At 46.2% G+C, this 22,939-nt stretch overlaps 2 protein-coding genes and 1 non-coding gene across 4 annotated transcripts; 2 read left to right on the top strand and 1 right to left on the bottom strand.

Moving 5' to 3' along the window:
* Positions 1-280: 280 nt before the first annotated feature.
* VIPAS39 (VPS33B interacting protein, apical-basolateral polarity regulator, spe-39 homolog) lies at positions 281-15,580 on the top strand. Of its 2 annotated transcripts, none has more exons than XM_077784017.2 (20): positions 281-412; positions 517-609; positions 1,077-1,176; positions 2,441-2,584; positions 3,581-3,619; positions 3,978-4,042; positions 6,097-6,153; positions 7,075-7,167; positions 7,829-7,862; positions 8,321-8,423; positions 8,510-8,537; positions 8,698-8,771; positions 9,341-9,416; positions 9,707-9,841; positions 10,333-10,374; positions 10,767-10,856; positions 11,255-11,341; positions 13,889-13,978; positions 14,292-14,396; positions 14,664-15,580. In XM_077784017.2, the coding sequence occupies exons 2-20, from the start codon at positions 517-519 to the stop codon at positions 14,682-14,684; spliced, it is 1,476 nt and encodes a 491-aa protein (XP_077640143.2). In that variant the 5' UTR covers positions 281-412; the 3' UTR covers positions 14,685-15,580. The 2 variants fall into 2 exon arrangements, with proteins under 2 accessions (XP_077640143.2, XP_085438341.1); XM_085582215.1 differs by having other exon boundaries at positions 295-412; positions 498-609.
* A 382-nt stretch (positions 15,581-15,962) lies between these two features.
* Positions 15,963-22,104, top strand: LOC144246516 (uncharacterized). The gene is made up of 3 exons (XR_014956069.1): positions 15,963-16,101; positions 17,927-18,111; positions 20,423-22,104. It is a non-coding gene; the product is annotated as an uncharacterized LOC144246516 (transcript).
* SAMD15 (sterile alpha motif domain containing 15) lies at positions 20,122-22,915 on the bottom strand. The gene is made up of 3 exons (XM_085582216.1): positions 22,731-22,915; positions 22,488-22,586; positions 20,122-20,518 (listed from the first exon to the last, which is right to left on the bottom strand). The coding sequence occupies exons 1-3, from the start codon at positions 22,896-22,898 to the stop codon at positions 20,252-20,254; spliced, it is 534 nt and encodes a 177-aa protein (XP_085438342.1). The 5' UTR covers positions 22,899-22,915; the 3' UTR covers positions 20,122-20,251.
* Between the last annotated feature and the right edge of the window lie 24 nt (positions 22,916-22,939).

The following is a 22,939-nucleotide window of genomic DNA, read 5'->3' as shown; positions in this document are numbered from 1 at the left end:
GCGCGGGCCCTTCCGGCACGCCCCCGCCGCGCGGCCCCGGCTTATTGGTTCCGCCTGGCTAGCGGTTCCGCCGCGCTGCAGGCAGCTTAGGGCTAGGGCTAGGGCTGGCGCTCCCGCTCCCGTCCCCGCCGGCCCACAGCTCCCGGAGCCAGCCCGCAGTTTCCAGAGCCCCGATCCCGATTGCCGGCCCAGACAACACTCCGCCGCACTCGCAGCCCGCTGGGACTGGTAGTCCGAAGGCAATTCAATGCGGCCCGCGGGGGACGCCGGGACTCGTAGTGCGTGAACGAGGAGCAGCCGCGCTGCGCCCAGCGGGAGAACTACATGACCCGGCGTGCTCCGCGCGCAGCTACCCCGCCCCGCCCTGCCCTGCCCTGCTGTGAGGCGCTGCTGGCGCGGGAGGGGCGGCGAGGTGAGAGAGGGGCCAGGGGCGGCGGGGCCGCGACCGGGGCCGGTGATACCCCCGAGGCAGCCGCTCCCTCCCTCTGCTGAGGCAGCCGCGCCGTGCCGTTGCAGATGAGCAGGGTGCGGGCGGACGAGGAGGAGTACTGGCACAGCTCCAAGTTCCGGGCCTTCACCTTCGACGACGAGGATGACGAGCTCTCGCAGGTAGGGAGCTCCGACCCTGGAGCTGCCGGTAGGACACCCTCGCCGGGTGGGTCCCCGTAGCCGTCCCAGCCCAGGTCTCGGGCCTGCACATCGCGGAGGGTTGGTGTTCTGTAGGTGCATTGTCACCTCCTGCCCACTCAGAGGGTACCAAAGGCTCCTGTCTCTCCCTCCACAGTAGCCAGTACGAAATTTCTTTAGGACGTGGTTCCTCGCCCACGCACCAGACTGCATTTCCCTCTGGTTGAGCTGTTAGTGTCCACGTAGTTGTCCTTGAGGTTCCCAGCAGTGAGGAAGGGCTCCTCTGTCTGCTGCACAGCTACAGGACTAAAATAGCATCCCAAGAAGCAGCAATGGAAGCTGAAGAAGCTGTATTCAAAGTTCTTTGGAAGATGTCTGATGAGAATAGGAAACTGAGTGCATTCTGCAATTCTGATGGTCCTTATGCAAAGTCACTCTTTTGTGCATAGCTGAAGGAATCCAAACGGGCAGTGAACAGCCTTCGCGACATTGTTGATGATGATGATGATGACCTCGAGAGGGTCAGCTGGAGTGGAGAACCTGTGGGAAGTAAGTGCAAAAATACTGCAAATTATCCTTGCTGCTTAAGTCAAATCATTTAAGTCAGGAGTATTATTTGCTATCTAATCCTGCATATCTAATCTGATTCAAGTCTCCCAGGTCACATTATGAACTACTTGCTTTATCTGAGCAGATTCACTGAAAAGAGGGTGAGCAGAAGCCCAAATTGTGTAAAAAAGAGGAGTGTAGACTGCTCTGGAGAAGGGAATTCACTGTATTTTTTTCTAATACGTAGCCAAGCTCAAAGCAGGTATTTTGGTGGTTATGGACTGATACTCATCTTGCTCAGGTGGCCTGTGAGATTCTAGGTGATCGTTTCCTTCACATCACTGCCTGAAATGGCACTATTTAAAGTGTCTGTGTTTTGACCCCACAGCACAAATATTCAAGGTTTAATGTGTGTTTATAGAATTACTCTTATGCTTGAAATTTGAAAGGGAACTGTAAACATTAAGCAGATGTGTTTCTAGTGATGATGGGAGCAAGTTCATGGCCCACACACAATCCTGTGTGCTGTGCTTTTGAGTTCATGATCCACAGAATTGTGACACTTACTAGCTAGTGTCAAACCATGACAATTTTCATATGAGTCACCCAGAGGACCTTCAAAGACTGATCTTCTTGTCCTTTGCTGTAGCTCTTCCCTCTGCTTTGTTTTCCCACCCAGGGTCTCTTTACCTGTTGTGGTTTTTTGTCTGCCATCCTCATCTTAAAATATTTGTGTTGTGCAGCTGTGTGAAAACAAGGGATACTGTATTGAACAGGCAGGAGGGAGATATATGCATTGTCAGCAGCATATGCACACTGAGAGCTGTTTTGTCTGTGTGGGAAGGAAAGTTATCTTAATCTTCAGTGTTCAGGAAAGCATGCTCTTAGGCTTCTGCAGTTTGAGGTAGGCTAGGGACTGTCTTGCTTTGTACTTTTAGAACAAGGACTATGCCTTGCCTCATGCAATATTATATAAAAGTGGGGTGCCTATGTATTCCTTTTACACAAGCTGTAGCCAGCTGTACAATGTTGCTGAAACCAGCCATTTCTGGAGGACAATGTGCCACTGCTTTACAAGCAGCATTATATGAGACTGGAATTCTGCATGGAGAGATGCACTGTGTCTACGTAGAGCTGAGGGTCAGACTTACCAAGATGTGCTAGTGCAGAACTGACCAGAACACAGCTGGGAATGTTTCTGCTGTGCCAGAAGATCATTCTTTACAGACTCTTTCTCAGATAAAAATTACCTGTCTGCATACAGGTATCTCCTGGTCAATCAAAGAGACAGCTTCTGGCAGCACTAGCTCCCTGGATGGCCGAGACTCCAGCCTACAGAAAGGCTCTTCCTCCTATGCTGCTCTTCCCAAACAAGCTTCTTCCTACTCCCTGAGCAGCCTGTTCAAAGGTGAGGTTTATTATACACACTATTGACAACTGTGTTTTCCCTTAAGGCTGTCAAGGGGCAATGTGTTATCTTATGTAAATTGTTTCATCTGAAGTGTATTGCAAGACAGGGAAGCTCCAATCTCTCCTCAAGGTGGAAAGTGTATTGCTCACTGGTCAGAAATTGAAGACTATCTTGTGCAGTAGAGCACATGCTTTTGTGGAGCGGGAAGGGGCTTTGGAGATACGTCTTCTTAAAATCCAGGCTCCAAAGAACAGCAAGGTAGAGCACAACACTGTATGGCAATCCATTTGGTTTGTGGAAAAGAGCAGGCTGCGAAGGGAATGGTTTGACCCATGTAGCCCTCATTTGATTTTCAGTTCTGTAGAGAAGACAAATTGATTATCCTTTATTTGGAGCTCAGCTGGCTGCTGTTGGTGTTGGTTCAGCAAACACATGATAGCAGTAGTGGCAGGTTGGCTGGTTATGTGGGGAGCTGTGCAGCAGGCTGTGTGCAAACATACACAGCTTGCAAGAGTTCAGCTCTGTTCTCACACAGCAAGACAACAAAACAGCTTTTACTTTGCCTCTCTTTCTTAGGGGGGTTTTTTACTCTCAACTATGACAATAAGGTGATGAGAAAGGCCATGGCAAGATGGACAGGTCCATCCACCAGGGCTGCAATTTGGATGCCTATGTTGCAGTGCCATGTGCTTGAGCCTCTGCTCCATAGGTAGATGAGTGAATTCAGGTCTAACTTCTCCTGGCCTCAGGACCAAGAGAGCAGATAGGGATGGAGTGTGATATGGTTTGTGATGCCACAGACTACTACTACAAAGCCCTAAAACATAAGCAGGTGAGCCCCAGCTGTGCTGGTGTAGTGTGAATTGCTGTACAGAGTGGCTTGTTCTACAGGGGCATAGCTGCAGTAAACGGGCTTGCAGTCTCAGTTTATGTGCCCTGTGAAGGAGATGGTGCTGGTGAAGGAACAGTGTCTCATCAATGTTTTTATTTCAGGACGAAACAAACTCTCAAGTTTCCAGTCCCTTTCAGATGGTAAGTTTTGGGTCCCTGCCTCATTCTGGAAGGTGTGCAGATTTAAACAAAACAAAGCATTTCCAAAAAAAAGGGAAGTGTCATCTGCCTTATCATGCAAGAAGGGAAACTGAATCATGTGCTGTCTAAAAGTTCAATCATGGGTTGTTCTTTCCTCAAAGAAATTAAAGAATTCGCAGAGTGATTTGGGGTAATTACTTATGTACAACTGACAACCATTTGTTTTAGAGTAATGCTGTATTGCCATTTGATGCTTAAGTTTGGTTCTTCTGCCATGAAAACCAATAAGGGGCTGGATTTGGAAGTGGATATGAATCAGGATTTTTATGTGCTACTCATCTGTGCCTTTCCCTCTCAGCCCTCACTGACACAGGAATTAAAAACTATGCCCCAGAGCTGCGCAGACCAAAAGCTGAGTACAAGGTGAGCAGCCTATGCTTGTTGTATACTGAGATTAGTAAACTTCCTACTCTACTGGTTTCATGGGAAATGATCAGTTGCTATTTCAGACAGAAGAGGGCAATGCAGGGAATAGGACAGGGAGCTGCAAAATGCAGTGTTGCAGTAATTTAAGTGTTCTCTGCTTTTGCTCAGAAGTACAGAGCTTTGCAGGGGGTCTTGGTTTTGGTTACTCCTTTTAATGAATAGCCTAGCAGCCTCAGTGGAAAGGATTTCAAAATAGTGCTGTGTCTGTAAGCTGCTTTCATGCTGGGCCAGATAAACTGGCATCATATGTGGTTTTTACATTTTCTTAAATATGAAAGTTTTGAAATTTCCTGTTCATGAATCACTGGGACAACATAGAGGGAGTTGTGCAGAGGCGGCATTTCAACTGGCAGGAATGTTTGTCTACCAGATATGCAGTCATAAGTGTTAGAGAATCTAGAGGATTTTGGGACTAGGTGGATTCCTCTTACTAGGTGTGAGATTGTGATCCCATGTCCCTAGGTCCAGGTAGTAACAGGACTGAGTCTATATTTCCTACAGAGACAGACATGCATAATACTAACATAGCTGTCTGCACAGATTAACCAAGACAGAAGCCAACACCTTTATGAGTAGACACATACAGAAAACACTCAAGCTTGATCCTGAGCTTTCTTTCTGTCTGACCAATTCCACTAGTGGAACATACACACACTGTATGGGGTCCCTCCAGTAGCTGGTCTTAGACATCTGGTTTGTTTTGTAGCTGAATTCCAGACCCCAGTCTCCTCCAGTAGCTGGCATTTGCATCCTTGAGCTGTTAGGGTTCATGGTCCACCTGTCCTTGGCCATCTGATCCTACCCAGGTTGGTGTATTTTGTCAGTTAGCCATTAATGACATAGCCTAACAGACAGCACTTCCTCAAAGCACAGCAGGAGAAGCAAGAGTGCCCGGTTGTGTTCTGTTCTGGGCCTGCAGAAGCAGTGAAACAGGAAGGAGAAGAATTATGCAGCCTATTAAATGCAAATGGGGGTGGTGTAAGTGGGGTGGGACAAAAAAGGGAAAATTAGTGGCAGCTTTTGATGAGTGTCCTGACAGTGACAAGCTGAGAAGATGCCTCTGGCCAGAGGTGCTGGATGGAACTCTGGTGCTCAAAATATCAGGGTATTTGACACTCAGTTGTACATTGCTTTGAGAGACTCGTGCAGAGGTCTTCCAATAGGACCTTTCATCCTTAGATTTGTGCTTTCAATAAATCTTCAATAGGTTTAAAATTCAGTGTCCACAGAGCTGGTTCTAGTTGCTTCTTTTCTCTGGGCTTTTGAGGCAGAAAGCTGAATTGCAACTACTGGCTTGAGTGCCTCATAGAGACCTAGATGACTTTATGGTGTCTGAGTTAGGAGTGGCTCAAGCCACCATCACTTTTTATCTAGTGCTTCAGATCATAGTGTCTACCTGCTGATGGAGGAAAATTCTGGTCATTGCAGCAGTGGTAGCATATTACCTCAAGGTGGTCCTCCTCCAGGCTTCAATGCCTTTGTCACATTGTCCTTATCTTGTGTGACTCCCCAGGTGCTTGCCTGAGGCTCTCTCTTGTCCCTGTGCTCTCCACCCTGCTGTGGAAGGCTCACCAGCAAAGTCTGTCTGAATTGTAACAAGAAACTGACTCCTTGCCCTTCAGTTTTGGGTTAGTCTATTTTGCATGTATTTTGTTTGTCCTGAAAGCAACATAGTTTGCAAGGAGAACAACCTGATGCAATGCACTTCTTACAAGGGATATGATGACAGACCTTACTGAGGCAATAGAAAGGCTGTGTTAACATATGAGCCTTTAGCTTCCCTCCACACCAGCACATGTAGAGTCTGAGGGTTCAAAATCTGCACCTGAAAAATGCGCATACATATCCTACCAACACTTTTCCTGAAGCAGCTGAATGATAAGTGTGAGTAGCTGCATGTAAGCCATCCCTGATGCAGCAGAAGTGGAAAGCAGCTTAGAGATTGCTGAAATTATCTAAGGCTTAAGAGTGCTTTATTTTTGCCATGGCAGGATTACAGCAGTGACTGGAGCCCCAAAGATACAGTCAGGCGAATGCAGAGGGGCAAGGTAAGGACTTTGCACTCCCACCTGCTTGTATGAGATGGAGGGTGGGTGGTCCCAAGATGCTCTACACTTTTCTGTGCTTCTAGCTATTCTGGGAACAAGGAGGGGATCTGCATTGCTTGCAGCACCTAGCAGGGGTGGTGGTCTGCCTGTCTGTTACTTTGCCTGGTGGCAGTACTGGGATCACACTAGCTCAGGAGCAGCAGGAGAACTTCAGGGTTTTGTTGCTTTGTTTACTTGAGTGGTCCCCTCAGCAAAGCTTTGACAGTAGGTATCTGTACTGCTGTGTCCCTTTCTACCCTTTCTGCTCCCTGGGACTGGGTTTATTTTAAAAATCTGAGGGAGTGGAACTTTATCTCCATTCTCACTTGGTGGCAAATGGAGGGAGGAAGAGAGAAATGGTTTCACTGGAAGTGTAATCTTAGTCTCAGCTGCCTCAGTGTGCAGTGAACACATAGGGAGATTGTGGTTTCACACTGCACATATCTCCTCACAGGCTGAGGCGAACTAAAGGATGAGAGAGGCCACAGATGTGGGGTAAGAAGAAGGGAGAAAGAGTTATGACTCTACTTTTCTGGTCTCCTTTGTGGAAAGGGGCCTGTAGAGTTCCCTCCTCCTGTCAGGGCTAGTGGTTTGTGGTGTACAGGAAAGTTTTGTCTTGTTACAAGGGTGTTCGTGCTGAATGTACATTGTCTGCTGTCCTAGACTGGGCTGTAATGAGGGTTGACTGCAACTCCTTTGGACAAATTTTCAGGGATTATGCAGCATGTGATTTCAGCTACATAAGAATTAATTTCTCCACGCATTGGGAGGGCAGTTATTCATGTTGCTGAAGGGCTTATGGGAGAGGAATAAATAATACCTTGGATTCAGCCTGAGGACTGTCAAGTCCCACATGTCTGCTTTTTCCTGTTCTGTCCCTAGGTCTGCTCTCTAGAGAGATTTCGCTCCCTGCAGGACAAGCTGGTGCTGTTGGATGAAGCTGTGGCAGGGCATGATGGGAATGTCATTACAGCTGTGAGTCCTGCTGGGGCCATACAGGGCTGGCACTGCGGGGTGGCCCCACAGAGAGTGTTTGGAGAATGTAGTCAGCTGGCCACCCGGTCTCGCAAGACTGGGAGGTGTTCTTTAGTTCAAACCAAACGGTTATTGGAAAGTGTCAAAGCTAAAGACTGGGAAATTCTGTATTCCTGCTGTCTTTCCTGCCACTCTGCACAATTAATGTTAATAACAAGGACTTTGATCCATCAGCCTTACAGATTTTTGCAACTATTTCTTGAAGGTCAAGGTTTAATCTGCTCATTTCAGCACAGAAGATCTGGGACCTGGTATTTGGCCTCACCAGTTTTTCTGGCTTTTAAAGTATCACACAGGAAATAGGATTGTGTCAGAGCTTACTTCATCCGGGTCTTGTAATTCCTTGGATTTTGCATGGAAAGGTTTTCCTTTGTGAATTTTGGTCTCGCTTAACTAAACTCCAGAGTAGAGTATAGGCAAGAATCTAAGCAGCTGTGGCCCAGGCTCACTGCTTGTCCTGGGTGTTGTGGGTACCAGAATTTAAGTTCAGTGCTCTAAGAGCTGGGTTTTCAGAGGCCCTTTGCAAAAACTTCTCTAGGCCTTGACCAGTGTGCTGCTTTTTTGTGTGTCTTAATTCTGACCTGTCTGGCTGTGCTCACAGGTCTTGATATTCCTGAAACGGACGCTGAGGAGAGGTGAGCATGACTGGGGCTGGGATTTCTGTAGTGTGTTTCAGTGAAGGATGGAGGGGGTAATTCTTTCACTGGGTGCAAGTTACAAAGAGAGCATTTGGGCTATTGCTGCTTTACTAAGCATGAAATATTTTTGTGTAATGTAGGAGCAAGTGTAACGTAGGAGGTGGGGGGGATGGTGATGCCTACAATGGCTCTGGAAAAGAGCTTTAAGCAGTGGTAGGTGGTGGTGATGGGATGAATGAAAATGAATTTATAGAGGTGGCACATGGCTGTGAATTCAGCTGTCAGCCCAGCGATTGGGCTCTTCTGTGCTCCAGCCTTCAACACTGTGATTTGAGATGGGATAAGATTGTTGAATCCTGCCAGTGACTTTCAACTCCATGCACTGTGCTAAGTCCCCTCTGCTTGGTAGCACTATCTTACTTTACCCATCTGTACATAAACTCTCTCCCCTGCAGAGATCTTGTTTCGGGAGCTGGAGGTGCGGCAGGTGGCCTTGTGCCATCTGATCCATTTCCTCAGAGAGACGGGTGAGCAGAAGTTCCTTCTGGATCTGCTCAGGTGAGGCTGTTGATCCATCTTGTGGTAGGGCTGAACACTGCTTGGAACCTGCCTCCAAGTTAATGCTTATTAATTCTCTTTTGCAGGTTCTTAGACAGAACTGAGGAAGTTGCTGTGAGTATTCCCAGGAGCATAAGCTCCCTTAATGCATGGGGGGAGGCTGGCTGCAGAGTGTGGGAATCACGCAAAAGCTTTTTGCCCCCATTTCATCCTCTGGAATACTGTATCTCCCAAATCCCTGAGAACAGACTGCTTCTTTCCTCTCTCCCTCCAGCTGTCTCAGTACCGGGAGCATCTGAACATCCAGGATGTAGAAAAAAGGAGGGAATTTCTGAAAGGTTGCATTGGGTAAGAAAAAATGCAAAAGCAGGGGAAGGATGTGGATTCTTCACAGGAGGTGTTAGTGAATAAAATTAAACCTCTGTGCCAGTGCCATAGCTTACATGGGTTGAGAGCTGATGTCGGTTTTCCCTTAGTGGGGAGTGGGAGTAGAGTTGTGGATATAGTGTAGACCAATGAGGAATCATTGATCACCAGTTTGTGGTGATCACTAGTCCAGTAACTTTTGCTGCTTATTCAGGAGGAAAGATGCTTCAAGGGACTTTCTGATCACTGATCCTTCAGATTCTGATGGATGAAAGTCTGGGTGCCTGAGCACTTGAGGTAGTTGGTAGCATCCACTTTAGGTTATTCTGTGAGAGGTACCACATAATATTTCTTTCTCTGGAGCCTGTCAAGGAGAGAGCCAGTTGGAGAGGGCAATGGGTCAGGAGTTTGAGTACCCACTAGCCTTTCAAGATGGGAAGAATGGGAGCTTGTTTGGTAGAAAAAAATTCTTCTAAGAGTACTTAGAAGTAAGTGAAGGATTCTATACTTAAGAGCTGGTCACAGTGCTTCTTTTCTTCATGTCTGGCCAGGCTGCCATTTTCAGCTGAGGATACCTCCCACATCCAAGACCATTATACCCTGCTGGAGCGACAGATCATCATTGAGGTCTGAAATCTTCTCTGCTGGTCAGGAGATGGCTGGGACTACCTGTGAGATCTCTTGCTGTCCCTAACTTACACCACTTTGGATCTAACCAGCCTATCCTGGCTAGTGTATTTGTAATTGCGATTCAGGCTGCTATGCCAGGCACATGTGAAGTACCAGATCTGAGACTTGATAGCATGTTGGGGCTGTGTTTGCACATTGTTGTCACAACACTCTCTCTAGGTCTCTATCCCACAGCTCAACAGGCTCATCTTGGCTTATGTTCCCCATCTGTCTTCCTGATTCTACAGGCTAATGATCGACACTTGGAGATGGCTGGGCAGTCAGAGCTATTTCGGAAATATCCTCGCAAGGCTTCAATTCTCAACATGCCACTAGTGACCACCCTCTTCTATTCCTGTTTCTACCACTACACAGAGGCTGAGGTGAGGATGATGTGGCAGAAGATAAGATTTCATCTCATCCTTGTAGTCCTCAAGATGTGGGGTGGTCAACCTGTGGCATGTTAAGGAGAAAAAGGGAAAGAGAGGTCATGTTTAATCTCTCAGAGGGACTTTGTCCCCTGGGACCAGTTTGGAGTTTTGTGCCCCAAGACATTGAACCTGGCACAGTTTGTCAGGGAGTTGCCTCCTAGAAACCCCAGTAAATCCCATGAGGCTGAGGTACATGTTACTGGTATTAGAAGTGCTGGAGGTGCACCAGTTGAGGATGTAGGGAAACCAGACCAGACAGCTAATGGGGTGGGATAGTTGCTCTCTTCTGCCAGCTGCTTCCTCCTGTGGCCCTGACATGAGCAAAAAGCAGTAAAATCTTGAGAAGATTGACTCTGTGCAAGGCAGATGCCTTATAACAGGTGTTATAACCCGTGCTGTGGCCTGCCCTTCTGAGTTTGCACTGACTTGTCTGCTTTCTCTAGGGAATGTTCAGCAGCCCCACCAACCTGAAGAAGACATTTAAGGTGCGTGAGTCTCCCCTGCTGTGGCAGCACCAGCTGAAAACATGGGCAGACAAACTATATGTAATGAAGGAGCTCAGTAGGAGGAATTTGAGGGGCTCAGCACTGAGCTAGGGAGGGGGCCATGGCATCATTTTTGAGCAGGGCCCTTCTGGAGTCTCAGAAAGGCAATTGGGAGTCATATGGAAACTTTCAATGGATGTACCCTGTCTGCAGCAGCACTTGCAAATCCCCACTTCCTAGTCTTTGCAGTGCTGTGTATGGCATCAGGCAGCACCTTGCCTCTTTGCTTGGGTGTTGGTGTAGACAGAGCTGGGGCAGATGCCATTTATGTCCAGCCCACACAGACCTCCTGAACTGTGCTACTGTTCTGACTGCAGCTTTCTGCCTTGCAGATTCCTGATAAGCAGTATGTGCTGACTGCCCTGGCAGCCCGTGCCAAGCTGCGGGCATGGGGTGATGTGGATGCCCTCCTCACCACCAAGGTGAGTTGCAGCAAACCTTGCTGGGGACACAGGCCCAAGTACTGGCATCTGCTACTGATAGCTGGCTTGTTCTGGAATTACTGGACAGACTGGTTTTATTTCAGCAGGGCCCAGCACCTCTGCTGCAGAGTGTTGCAATACTTTCCTCCTCTCTCTGCCTGAGACCTCTGCTGGGCCTGGTTTGGCTGCAGCAGTAAGGTCAGAGAAGGGGGCTGCCCCTGAGCTCTATTACCAAAAGGATTGCAGCCAGCCTGTGCCCAGCACTGTGTGAAGGGCTCTGCAATGTGGTGTATGTGGTGGCTGTGGAGTATGTTGTTGGCACTGGGAGAAAAAACACATTTTCTTGTGACTGGAGAGGCTATCCTTTTGGGTTAACATAGGTTTGGTTCTCATTTCAGAACTGGCTGGGTTACACCAAGAAGAAGGCACCTATTGGCTTCCACCGGGTGGTGGAGATCTTGCAGAGGAACAATGCTCCTGTGCAGGTGAGCCAGGAACTCCTGCTTATGTCCTGCTCTTTGTTGGGATTTGGTGTATGAATGACTCCTCAGGTGAGCTGCTTCCTAGGTGGAAGTGGGAGATCGTCTAGCTTTGCCAGGTGGGTGCAGCACACAGCTGAGTAACCCATGCATCAACAGAAGGTGTGAGCGGTATTGAGGGCTGGGGTCCTAGCTCTGACTGCAAGAGGGAAAACTGGACAAAATTGGCTGGGAACTCTCTTCCCATGTGCATTGCCACCTTCCTTTGCTACATTAAAGTTTCTTAATTTGGCTGGCAATGGTTAACCTGATCCGTAGCAACGAGGTAGCCTAACATTCTGTTGATAGGAGGAAAAGTGCCAGTAAAACCTCAGGTCTGGACATGAGGAGAACAGACTTCAGGCTGCTTGGGAAATTGGTAAGGTCCCCTGGCAGTGGGGTCCATCAGTCAGTTTTTAAACATGACCTTCTAAGGGTACAATAGCAGGCAATTGCCAAATGTTGGAAGTCAGGTAGGCAAGGCAGAAGGCCAGCTTGATTGAACAGGAATCTTCTCTTGGAAATCAAAGACAAAAAAGGAAGGTGTAGAAGCAAGGTCAAATGACATGAGAAGAAAACAGATGCTGCTTGCCACTGTAGGGAGAAAATTTTGTGCAGCCAAAGCTTTACTGAAGTTGAAGCTGGCCAGAATTGTGGGGAACAAAAAACAGAGTTTTTACAAATATTTTAATGGCAGTGGGAAGTGTAGAAATAACATTGGCCCATTACAGGATGAGGATGGTCACCTCATAAACAGTGGATCAAGTGGGTCTCAGTGCTCTGAGTTGGACTACAATGACTGAGAAAACTATCAGCTCCCAGTCGACCCTGAATCTATGCAGATCTGCTGCTTCAGTTGGAAATCTATGGGGCATGATGGCATTCATCAAAGAAACCACAAAGAACAAGCTAATGTCATCAGAAAACCTCTCAATGATTTTTTGAGCTGTCTTGGCAATTTGGAGAGATGCCAGATGACTTGAGGCTGGGTAATATCCCAATTTTCAAGAAGGCAAGAAGGAGGACTTTGGAGACTGTAGGCCTGCTAGTCTTAATTTCAGTGTAAGGTAAAGTTATGGAGAAGATTATTCTGGGAGGTATTGAGAAACCTGGAGCACAACACAGTCATTGGTCACAGCCAGCACAGGAAAGTTGTGCTTGTCAAATCTGATTTCCTTTTATGAAAAGGCAACCTACTTGGTTGATCAAGGGAAGCTACTCCATGTAATGTTTTTGGATTTCAGTAAAGCTTTTGATGTCTCTTGGGGTGTCCTGGACAAAATGTCCAGCACACAGCTGGATAAACAAGTGATGACATGTGTGAGCATCTGGTTCATGAGTTGGGCATAAAATATTACAGTAAATAGGGCAACATCAGACTGGTGACTGGTCATTAGTGGGGGTTTCCACAGGGCTCCATCCTTAGCCCTGTGCTCTTCAACATCTTCATAAATGACTTGGATGCACTACTGGATGAGATACTAAGCAAGTTGGTAGATGATACAAAACTGGAAGGAGTTGTTTACTCCCTAGAAGGCAAGGAGGCTCTGCAGAGAGACCTCAACAAATTAGAGGGCTGGGCAGTCACCAAAATTAAATAGAGTTCAGCAAGGGAAAGTGAGGAATTCTTCATCTGGGATGGGGCAACCCTGGATGTATGGACAGACTGAGGAATGAGAGACTGGAGGGCAGTACCATGGATCCTGGTCGCTGGCAAGTTGAACCTGAGCCAGCATTGCCCTGGCAGCCAGGAGGGCCAGTGTTGTCCTTGGGTGCATCAGGCACAGAATCAACCAGCCAGGCAAGGGAGGGGATTGTCCTGCTCTGCTCTCCACTGGGACAGCCTCACCTCAAGTGCTGGGGGCAGTTTTGGGGCCACATTATAAGAAGGTTATAAAGCTATTAGAGAGTCTCTAAAGGACGGCCATGAAGATGGTCAAGGGCCTTGAGAGGAAACCATATGAGGAGCAGCTGAGGTCACTTGGTCTGTTCAGCCTGGAGAGAGGAGACTGAGGGAAACCTCATTGTAGTTTACAGCTTCTTTGTGAGGGGAAGAGGAGGGGTGACCAGTGAGAGGACTCAAGGGAGTGACCTGAAATTGTGTCAGGGAAGGTTTAAGTTGGATACTGGAAAGAGGTTCTTCACGCAGAGAGTGATTGGGCACTGGAAAAGGCTCCTCAGGGAAGTGGTCACACCATGAAGCCTGACAGAATTCAAGAAACATTTGGACAGTGCTCTCAGGCACATGTTCTGACCCTTGGAGATGATGCTGTGCTGGGACAATAATTGGACTCTATGATCCTTGTGGGTCCCTTCTAACTTGAATTTTTCTGTGATTCTGAGCTTTGTAAGCAACACCTCTGGGATCCTGAACAGTCTTGTTGAGGTCACTTGTTCCCTAAAGAAGGGGCCAACTCTGTGACCACCAACCTTGAAAGGTTTTGGGACTGGGTGAGAGAATGAGACAGGACACACCTGCAGAAGGGAGCTGAGACATGCTTCTGTCTCTCACAGGTGCTGCAGGAGTACGTGCGCCTGGTGGAAGATGTGGAGACCCGGCTCAACCTCGCTACCAAATACAAGTGCCATGATGTTGTCATCGAGGTAGATTGCTGCTGTGTGCAGAACTGGGACATGGGCCTGCTTTTTCTCTCTAGCTTTTCTGTTCTCTGCCATGTGCACTTCTGTCCTGTGCCTGGTGGGGTTTGTTTATCCCTGTGGCCTGGGAAAAATGATAAGGTTCCCAGTAGAAGTCCATGAGTCAGGAGAGAGGCTCCTAGCATTTGTGCTTTGAAATTGTTCTGTGTTGGGAACTGGATGGGGGATTGTACAGTTGCCCTGCCCATCTGCAGGACACCGTGTAACCATGGAAGTGTCCCTTTATCTCAGCTGGGTGCTGATTTTGCCCTTTATCTAGACCTACCGGGATCTAAAGGATCGTATCCAGCTGACAGCTTATAAATGCAAAGTGGAGCGGGGCTCTGCAGAAGAAGAGAAGATAAACAGCATTCTCAGCAACATGGTAAGAAATGGTTACTCTTTCTTCCAGACACTTCACCAGAAACAGATAGAGATTAGGTCTAGGGGCATGGCTGTCCTATGTACTTTCTATCCCTGCTGGGAAGCTAATCTTTTGTTTGCATTCAGGGTAGGAATGAATGGTTATACTGATAGAAATGGTACGCTCTGGCTGTAGCTATCCTTGTCAGGAATTGGGAGAGTCACTAAGTTGGCCCCTAGGGCTCTGTGTTCAGCATTGCTGTTAGTCATGTCTTGTTCTCTCTTTTAGCAAATCCGGTGGAAGAACTGAACATGTGTGAAACAGCCTGCTTGACCGTCGCGTTGTCACTGAAAGAGGGAACTGCAAAACCCAGTCCAGTGCCAACAGAGCAGCTCTGTTACTACTCATTGCATGATCAACGTTTGTCCGTGGCAGTGGGTGCCCGTGGCTTGTGGGACCATGGCGTTCAGGCTGGTTGAAGACAGCTGCTAAAATGTAGCTGGCAAAACCATGGTACTGATCCATCAGGGTTGATTCTTTTTGGAATCTGATTGTATTTGACCTGGCTGTAAGCCAGGCATCACTTGTGTGTATGGAGGGACGTTGCTGGGCACAGCAAGATGAATGTTTGTTCTGGGTGGTGCCTGGGCTTGTTCTTGCAAGAGGAATGTGTCAGTCACATTTATGAGTCTCCACCAGAGTGTCCTGACCAGTCCCTGTAACAGTCAAGCTGGCTCGGGCATCAGTAATCATGGCTGTGTAAAAGTGCTGGGAGGGAAAGAACCAGTTGCAGGGTTTTGTGGGTTTTTTTTTTGTTTTTTTTTTTTTTTTTTTTTTTGTTTTGTTTTGTTTTTTTTTGAATTCTGGCTCACCCTCAGGAAAGAGGTGTGTGAACTCCTGCAGAGAGCCAGGACCTCTGCCAGTATCCTTCTGCTAGCACCCTGCAGCATTTGGAAGATACCTTTATCAGGGAAGTACCTAGTGTAGAGGTGGTCAGAGTCCTGATGGGTTGGATGGAGAGTAAACAGGGACCTCTCTCAGTTGACACAAACCTGCTGGTCCCAGCAGCTCTTTTCTCAGAAAGTGTTATGCCAGGAAAGATTGAAATGCACTTTCTCAGAAACACAACTCCTCAGGCAGCTGCTGACTTCATCCCTTCAGACCTCACTTCAATTCTGTAAATAAAGCTGTCTCTTTCTCCTTGGCATGTTTCTTTCATTTCCCCACTAAGCACATTGTCACTCGTGTGTTAATCCTGAGCAATTTATCAGCTCCCACAAAAGGAGTTGCAGGATGTTTTTTAATGTTCTGAAAAGCACAGTGCATGTCACCAGTGACATTGCTTGCAGCAGTACCTTATTTAACACCTTAAGTGCCATCAGCACAGATTAATTAATTTTAGAGAGTTTGTAGGAGAGTTTGCTGCCACAGGGGGTCACACAAACATGAGAGTAGATTTGGATTCCAGCCTCCCTGCTGCACTATGAACTGTTTTTTTGGCTTTTTTTTCTGTTGTTTTTTTTTTTTTTTTTTTTTCTTTTTTTCTTACGGAATCATTTGAGTTGGAAGAGTCCTCTTGATCATCTAGTCTGCTCATGCTTTAGCAGGATAACCTGGAAACAGGCAGACCAGGACCATGGCTATGTGGGTTTTCAGTATCATCACTGGAGATGACTCAGCGTCTCTGGGAAACCTGTTCTGAATTTGGCAACACTCACAGTAAAAGGTGGGTTTGTGTCTTCAGATGGACCAGCACATTTCAGTTTGTGTCCAATGCCCCTTGTCATCACTGGGCACCACTGAAGAGAGTCTGGGTCCCTTTCTTCACTCCCTGTCTTCACATACTTGGACAAATTGATAAGATTGCCCTTGAGCTAGGGAAATTCCATTTTAGGTGAGGATTGCTAAAATTAATAGTAACAGGTCTAATACAGCTTGTGTTTTATGTAGCTCATACTAATTGAGTAAACAAATGTCATTTACAGGCTGCATATAAAGTCATATAACCCCACAACTTAGATAAGACAAATGGGGAGAATGGTCCTCCATGGAGATGTTTGGAATAAAATTATCTTTTTAATAATCTCGGGGAAGAGATGAAACAGGGTTTATTAAATAGCTTTTTATAGTTCTTGAAAACTAGCCACATCCCAAGGCTCAGCTGTATAGCTAAAGACTTCAAATCAACCTGCAAGGACTAGGCCAGGCAGCTAAGCTCTTTGCATATTTATTCCTTTGTGTCACTCTGCTGCTGCCCTTTGGTATGTAAGAACAGTGATGGGCAGCCACCAAAGTCCCTCTGTGCCACTTTGGGCAGGCAGATACTGCTACCAGTCTGGTGGCAGTGGTTTGTGTTTCACCTGCGTGTGGCAGAGCACAAGTAAATGTCTTCCAGTGCCTAGAATGGTGGTTCATGAGCTCTGCTATCACTGAGCTTTTGAGTCCCTTTCACCTTGCTTAGTGCAATAGCTTTGCAGAAGCAGAGCTTTACATGCTTTTATAAAAATGCTCAGCTGGTGGCCTGAGAGGACATTGTGTTCCTCTGCTGCCTCCTGTCACACATGCTGTCTGCCTGCTGTCATTTGTCCTGTCACTGTGTACAGCCCTGACATCTCCATCCTTCCCCTCAAGAAAAATGGGCCATGTCATTTCAGAGCCTGCAACTGGCACCAAACTCAGGAAGAAATGAAACTCTATGATCCTATCTTTGAGATGTTGGTGAGTTTAATTACTTTATTCTAGCCAGGATGTGCAGTGAAAATCCAACTGCACATGTCCTGTACAAGATTTTCATATATTTATAACATTCATCAAAAGCCATTTTTGAGCAAACCAGCTTTATGTCATGGGTGGCCATATGTCAATTTTTTTTTAATGGTGGCAGACTCAATATATAACTCACTCTTCTTAACACACACACACAAAATATTCACATACTGCATTCAACTCACACAACTCCCTTAGAGTTAACACAAAGCATCTGAGCAAACTGTGCTGTAAAAGCTGCTAACTTACTAACTTACATGTGGCCTAAAAAAACTTCACAGTGCACCTTTCACTATACAGTTTCACTACAGGATTTACTGCAGGACTCGAACCTGCAGTTTTTGGGTTTTACCACTGGATGGGACTCGAACCTATTGTTTCTACAAAAGGGGACCTGAAACATCGGAACAACCGCCCTGTAATTAGTGCGTTGCTCAGTGCGCTTGAAGTACCCGTGGTGCTTGCTGTGCCATCATGGCTGAATGGTCATACGACTTTATATGCAGCCTGTCAAGGACTTCTGGTTACTCAATTAGTATGAGCTACATAAAATACAAGCTATATTAAACTTGTTAATATTAATTTTAGCATCCCTCACCTAAAATGGTCCTAGATCAGAGGTTTCAAACCAAAAAGGTCTGGTTGTCAGTGTGATTCTTCCCAGCAGTATGAGATGGGAATATCTCTTCACATCTGTGTGCACGCTGATAATTGATACTTGATTTTTGTTCATCCTGCAAGGAAAATGAAATTCCATGAATAGCTGGTGGTCATTTTTTATGCAGGCCTGAACAGCATCATGTGGTAGAATCTGCCTCACCAGAAGGCACTGAAACTAAGCAATGACTTCAGCTTTCCTGAATGCTGCTTCATCTGTGCAGAGCAAAAACTTTCCTGTGTGCAAGAGTTTTGTCAGCAAAGATTTTGCTTCTTCAGTTACTTCAGAGGAGAAAGACAGTTGAATGCTGAGGTACTTCTTGTCTCTGCTTTGCAACTTGCCTCATCTCACATAAAGCTTGGGCTGCCTTGTTGGGTTGGAGAGTGTTGTCCTTAGGACCACATCTCTGCTCCAGGAATTCCATTAGATGATGTATTAGCAACAGAGGACCTGGACTGAGTTATTTTGTCCCTAGATCCTACTTAATCAGGGTTGTCTGAAGCAACTGATCAAGACTAGGGCATTGGATGAAAAAAAAAAAAAAAATCCTATGGGAATATATAGAGAGGACAGTTCTTGGGGGTAATGATCTTCTGATAGTTCATAAACTGGACTATTGAGGATGTTAAGATGGGAAGGCTGCTTGAGGAAAAGGATTCTTGCCTTTGGAGGACTACTCTGGAGCCATTAGTCTCAATTTTACTTCACTTGACTGACTGATGCCTGCAACATTTTATATTCAATTCTCTGAGTCTGATGGTTTCTCAAAGACCCAAGAAGGAGTCTTGTAGTCAGACACTGAATAAAACCGCTATCATTATTAGCAAGCTGCTTTGGACAGTTGTTGCCAGCAAATATTTCCACTTGTTTTCCCTTCCCAGAACCTTCCCCTGGTTTGACCTGACAGCTGTGTCACTGAGAAAGTCTCTCTTTAGCCAGCTGCTAGAAAAGAAAGAGCTTGTCTGGTGCCATCTGATGCCTGGTGCTCTACTGTACCAGGCACCCTCTGGAGATGTCCTACAAAACAATGTGGGCTGGTCAGCACCAAGACATCTCTCACTTCAGCTGTAGTGGAGCCTAGTGTGATACCAGGTAACAAGTCTCCATTGTCCACAGCTGCTTCCAACAGTTTCTCAGAAATTCCAGAGGAAAATGCTGAGTATGATCCCAAATCTTCATACACCACAATGAAGCCCACGAGGAATGCTTTGCTGAGATCTCATCCCAGCCCCTTCATGGGACTAAGTGGTGCAAGAACCAGCACTTAGCTGTCACTACTCCAGCCAATAACCCTATGCACACATTTTCTTCTATGAGTTTCAGTCTCTACACTGCTTAGCAAAATTACTGGTTGCCTGAGCTTTTCTATTTTTTTTTCTGAATTTGCTTATTGCATCGTCTTCTTGGCCTATGAACTGCTTCAGTTTCACTGTGTTTCTATTGCAGCTTCAATACAAAACTGAATTACAAAACCAAATTATTATTTTGTAGTGGCTGCAGCTTTGGTATAACAAACTAAACAGGATCAAGCCCAGTCTCTGTTTTTTTGGTTTTTTTTTCCTTGTATTTTTTTATTCCCCATGAGGGATCTTGAGAAAGCCATTGAATCCTGACAACATACTAGTGATTTAGTCAGGAGCATTCTTTCTGTTGAGACAGGCTTTCATCAGCACTTCTACTTCCTTGCTGCTAATAAGGTAACCCCCCTCACCACCACAGACTATGATATGTCCTTCAAGGAAAAAGCAGGTAACTGGATACTCTGACCAAATCCACCCGGGACAAAGCAATTTTTATTCCCTAAATTCTCTAGTTCAGTGTTCTTTTGTACTTTCTGCCACCATCTATCATGTGTTTCAGTACTGTTTACCATGATAAAACACTGCCTGCCGGGTTTTGCCTCACAGGAAATAATTTCTGTGGCAAGGCCAAGGATTAGTTATGCATGTTGCACCTAGACCCTTGCTTAATTATGATTGCTGACAGCAGCTGTTGCCACACCTGTACACCAGTTATTGTATATGTCATTTATCTTACATCTGCGTTTCAGAGCAAGCCCAGTTGCAGACAGCGAAGCATGGGAGAAATCTATTCACTTGGGCATCTGGGAAGTTCTTATCAATCCCTTGTGCCTAAAATATGTCTATGATTGTTTTTTGGTCTTTTTTAATCAACTGTGAAGCAGAAGTGAAAGACAGACAATGCTACAGTTTGATCCACAACATCTTCACTTAGTTCCTGCAAGCAAAGGAAGTATTGCAGAAAAAAGAGAATGTGGGAATGGGTTTGGTGTAATAAAACGTCTGAGAGTTGCAGTGGCAGTGCAGTGCACAATTTTTTGTAATTGTGAAAAGGTGGAACTGTACCTCCTTGAACAATCTGCAAGGTAATAAGGATACAGTCTGCTGTGGCTGCTGGGCTTCTTTCAAAGGCAAAAGTGCAGTATAAGTCTCTAATTCTGCCTCTGCATGTCTTGTGATGCAGGAAGAGCATCCACTCCCACCATGGTCTGGGGTCCTTGCAAAGAAGGAACTGTAGTATAGGGCTCCAGTCCTGCATTTTGGACAAACTGTGAGAAAGTGAGGGCATCTGATTTCTCTCCTGTTGGTGCCTTTCTCTCTAGGAAGAGACCCATATTGTCTCTGTATGGGAGGGCAATGGATCTGCTGAAGAGAGGCTCCTCAATCCCCAGCAACTCTCGCACGTGTCGTGAAATTTCCTGAAATATAAGATGAAACACCAGAAATTCTCATTTCTCAAACCAAGACAATGGAGCAACAGCTAAAACCATCTATTCTGTGTCAGAGCAGCAGGAAAAATAAGTGATATTCTGAATTTTGGTACAGTTTGATGCTTGAAGTTGCAACATAGGGGGGATCTGAATCCATAAGCTGCATGTGACATTGTAAAAGCAGTGCATATCACCTTCTCTCCAGATTTACTATCAGGGATGGCATCATATCTGGTCTCTTAGTGACATAAATATAGCTTTCATCCTTGCACTTCAAGGACAAACAAGTTATGGATAAATGAACTGCAGTCTCTTCTGCTTAATGCAAAATCATCGCTGTTTGTTCAAGTATAATGCAAATGACAATCTACACAAAGGTGTAAAAAATAATTAGCAAAAAATCATATTGTTCATTTTGAAAATTATGAGTGTATGGGTGAGCAAGCTGGACCTGGAACTGTGAGTGAGCAGAGCCTTACCAGTGTTTTTGAAGCAACTTCTGAGAATTTAACTATCTGATTTGACTGAAGCTTAAAACACAATTTGCAAGATTTTATTGATTTGCTCAGAGTTTCACAGTATTTGCTCAAAACCTTCCCCCAACTTCAGCTTGACTCTGAATACTTTTTGTGATAACAAAAGAACACCAGACTCTTATCTTGAGTGCTTTTGATATTTAAAATACCAGTACAGTGAGATTAAAACCAGCAGTCACTTGTCCAAGCTCCATAGCTTCCACATAATTAGCTTTGTAGTTCCCTACCAAACTGCCGTTTCCCCTAAACTGCAGTTTCCATCTCACTGAGTTGATGCTATCACTCTTATTTCTATAGTAACTGTATCAGTTTTGACTGCTCACAGCCTTTCATTTATATTTCTTGCTGGGAAATTGCAGTTTTAACTTTTCACCTGCTCTAGCAGAACTTCCTGAAAGACCCAAAGGGCCACATCCTGCAGAGCTCTGCATACTTGGATTCTGTCAGAATAAAGTTCTTTAAAACACAAATAACTGGCAGAATAGGGCACGACCTTTGAGAACATCTAGGTTCCACTGAAGTCTGTGAGATGTTCCCAATTTACTTGCAAGCTTTGGAAAACATTACTGAGACAGTCTCACTTCCAAGCTTGTGGCAGTGTCCTGCCTGTCTATTGCTTATCGAGAGGAACTTTGGTTCCTACAAGAGGAAGAATGGGTTACAGTTGATAGGTCTAACCCATGGCCTAGTATTACTCAGCAGCTGAACTAACACCGTACATAATCCCTGTATCTTAATACAAAGGTGAGGTTTACAAAACTTAGAAAAGTCTTCCACTTTTGGAAAGCACAAATGACTATAGTCTTTATCTGCTTGTACCAGAAATATTTGTGAAGGTTTGCTGTCTGAAAAGCTTAGTGTTAACTTGATGCCTTTCTGTCAAAACAACAGGCAAAGTCATGGCACTAGTTAATATTTTTGGTGGTATATTTAGTTTCAAACAAAGAGTTAAGATTGTGCAAACAGACAGAACTGTGGTGAAATTGTATTTTGGTATTGTAGAATAAAATAAACAGTGTTAATATTTTAATCACTGGAGCATAGAGTTTCTTCTTTCTTCTTGGTTTGTACTTCTAGCTGAGCCTTATGGTGAAAGCAACTTCAAATTGTGATGCAAAACAGATTATTTGGCTCTGTAAATGCAGTGCCTCTGTGGTTTCCACTAGGGGAGGGAAAGAGGGTAATGAAATTTAAGTCAATTTGTTGATTTCCTGAATTTTTAGGAAAAAATTCAGGCCTTTGGAAGGCCAGACTGCAGCCCTGAAATTCAGCCTTAACTATCAGTGTTTGTTAAAGAAAATATATAGCTTTGAAAGGACAAAGATCGATTACATGTTCATAAAATGGGGAAGAGACAGGGCTCCTGTTTGTGCCCAGCAAAGCATAGAAGAAGGGAATAAAAACGCGTGGCCCTTTTGCACCTGCATGTGGCCGAAGTCCGTGACGCCGATGGCGGGCAGGCTGGAGCAGTTGGCGTGGATGAGGCGGCGGCCGGTGATGCCGTTGGCCCTGAAGCATTCCTGGGCAGGGAAGCGGAGAGAAAGGCGGGTGGCCCCGTGCCGCTGCGGCCCCCGTGCCGCTCTCACACACACACCGGGCTCCGGGCCGCCGGGCCGGGCGGCGCCGGGCGCGGGGGTTTGGCGCCCGGACCGGCAGCCCCGCACCTCGTACTGGGGGAAGCCGAGCTGCGCCACCCACTCAGCCACCTCCTCGGTGCTCCAGGCCAGGAAGGGGCAGACGGGCCGCCGTCCCCCCGCGCCCTCGGGCTCAGGCTCCGGCCCCTCAGCCACCGCAGTCCCCGCGGGACCCGGGCGCGGCGCCGTCGGCTCCATCCCCGATCACCACGGCAACGCGTCCTTCCGGGGCCCTGTCA

Source organism: Lonchura striata, chromosome 5 (genome assembly GCF_050655825.1).
Source record: "Lonchura striata isolate lonStrDom1 chromosome 5, ASM5065582v1, whole genome shotgun sequence".
NCBI classification, from domain to species: Eukaryota; Metazoa; Chordata; class Aves; order Passeriformes; family Estrildidae; genus Lonchura; species Lonchura striata.
Note: the sequence above shows the minus strand (reverse complement) of the source record. Positions and strands in the feature narration are given on the sequence as shown.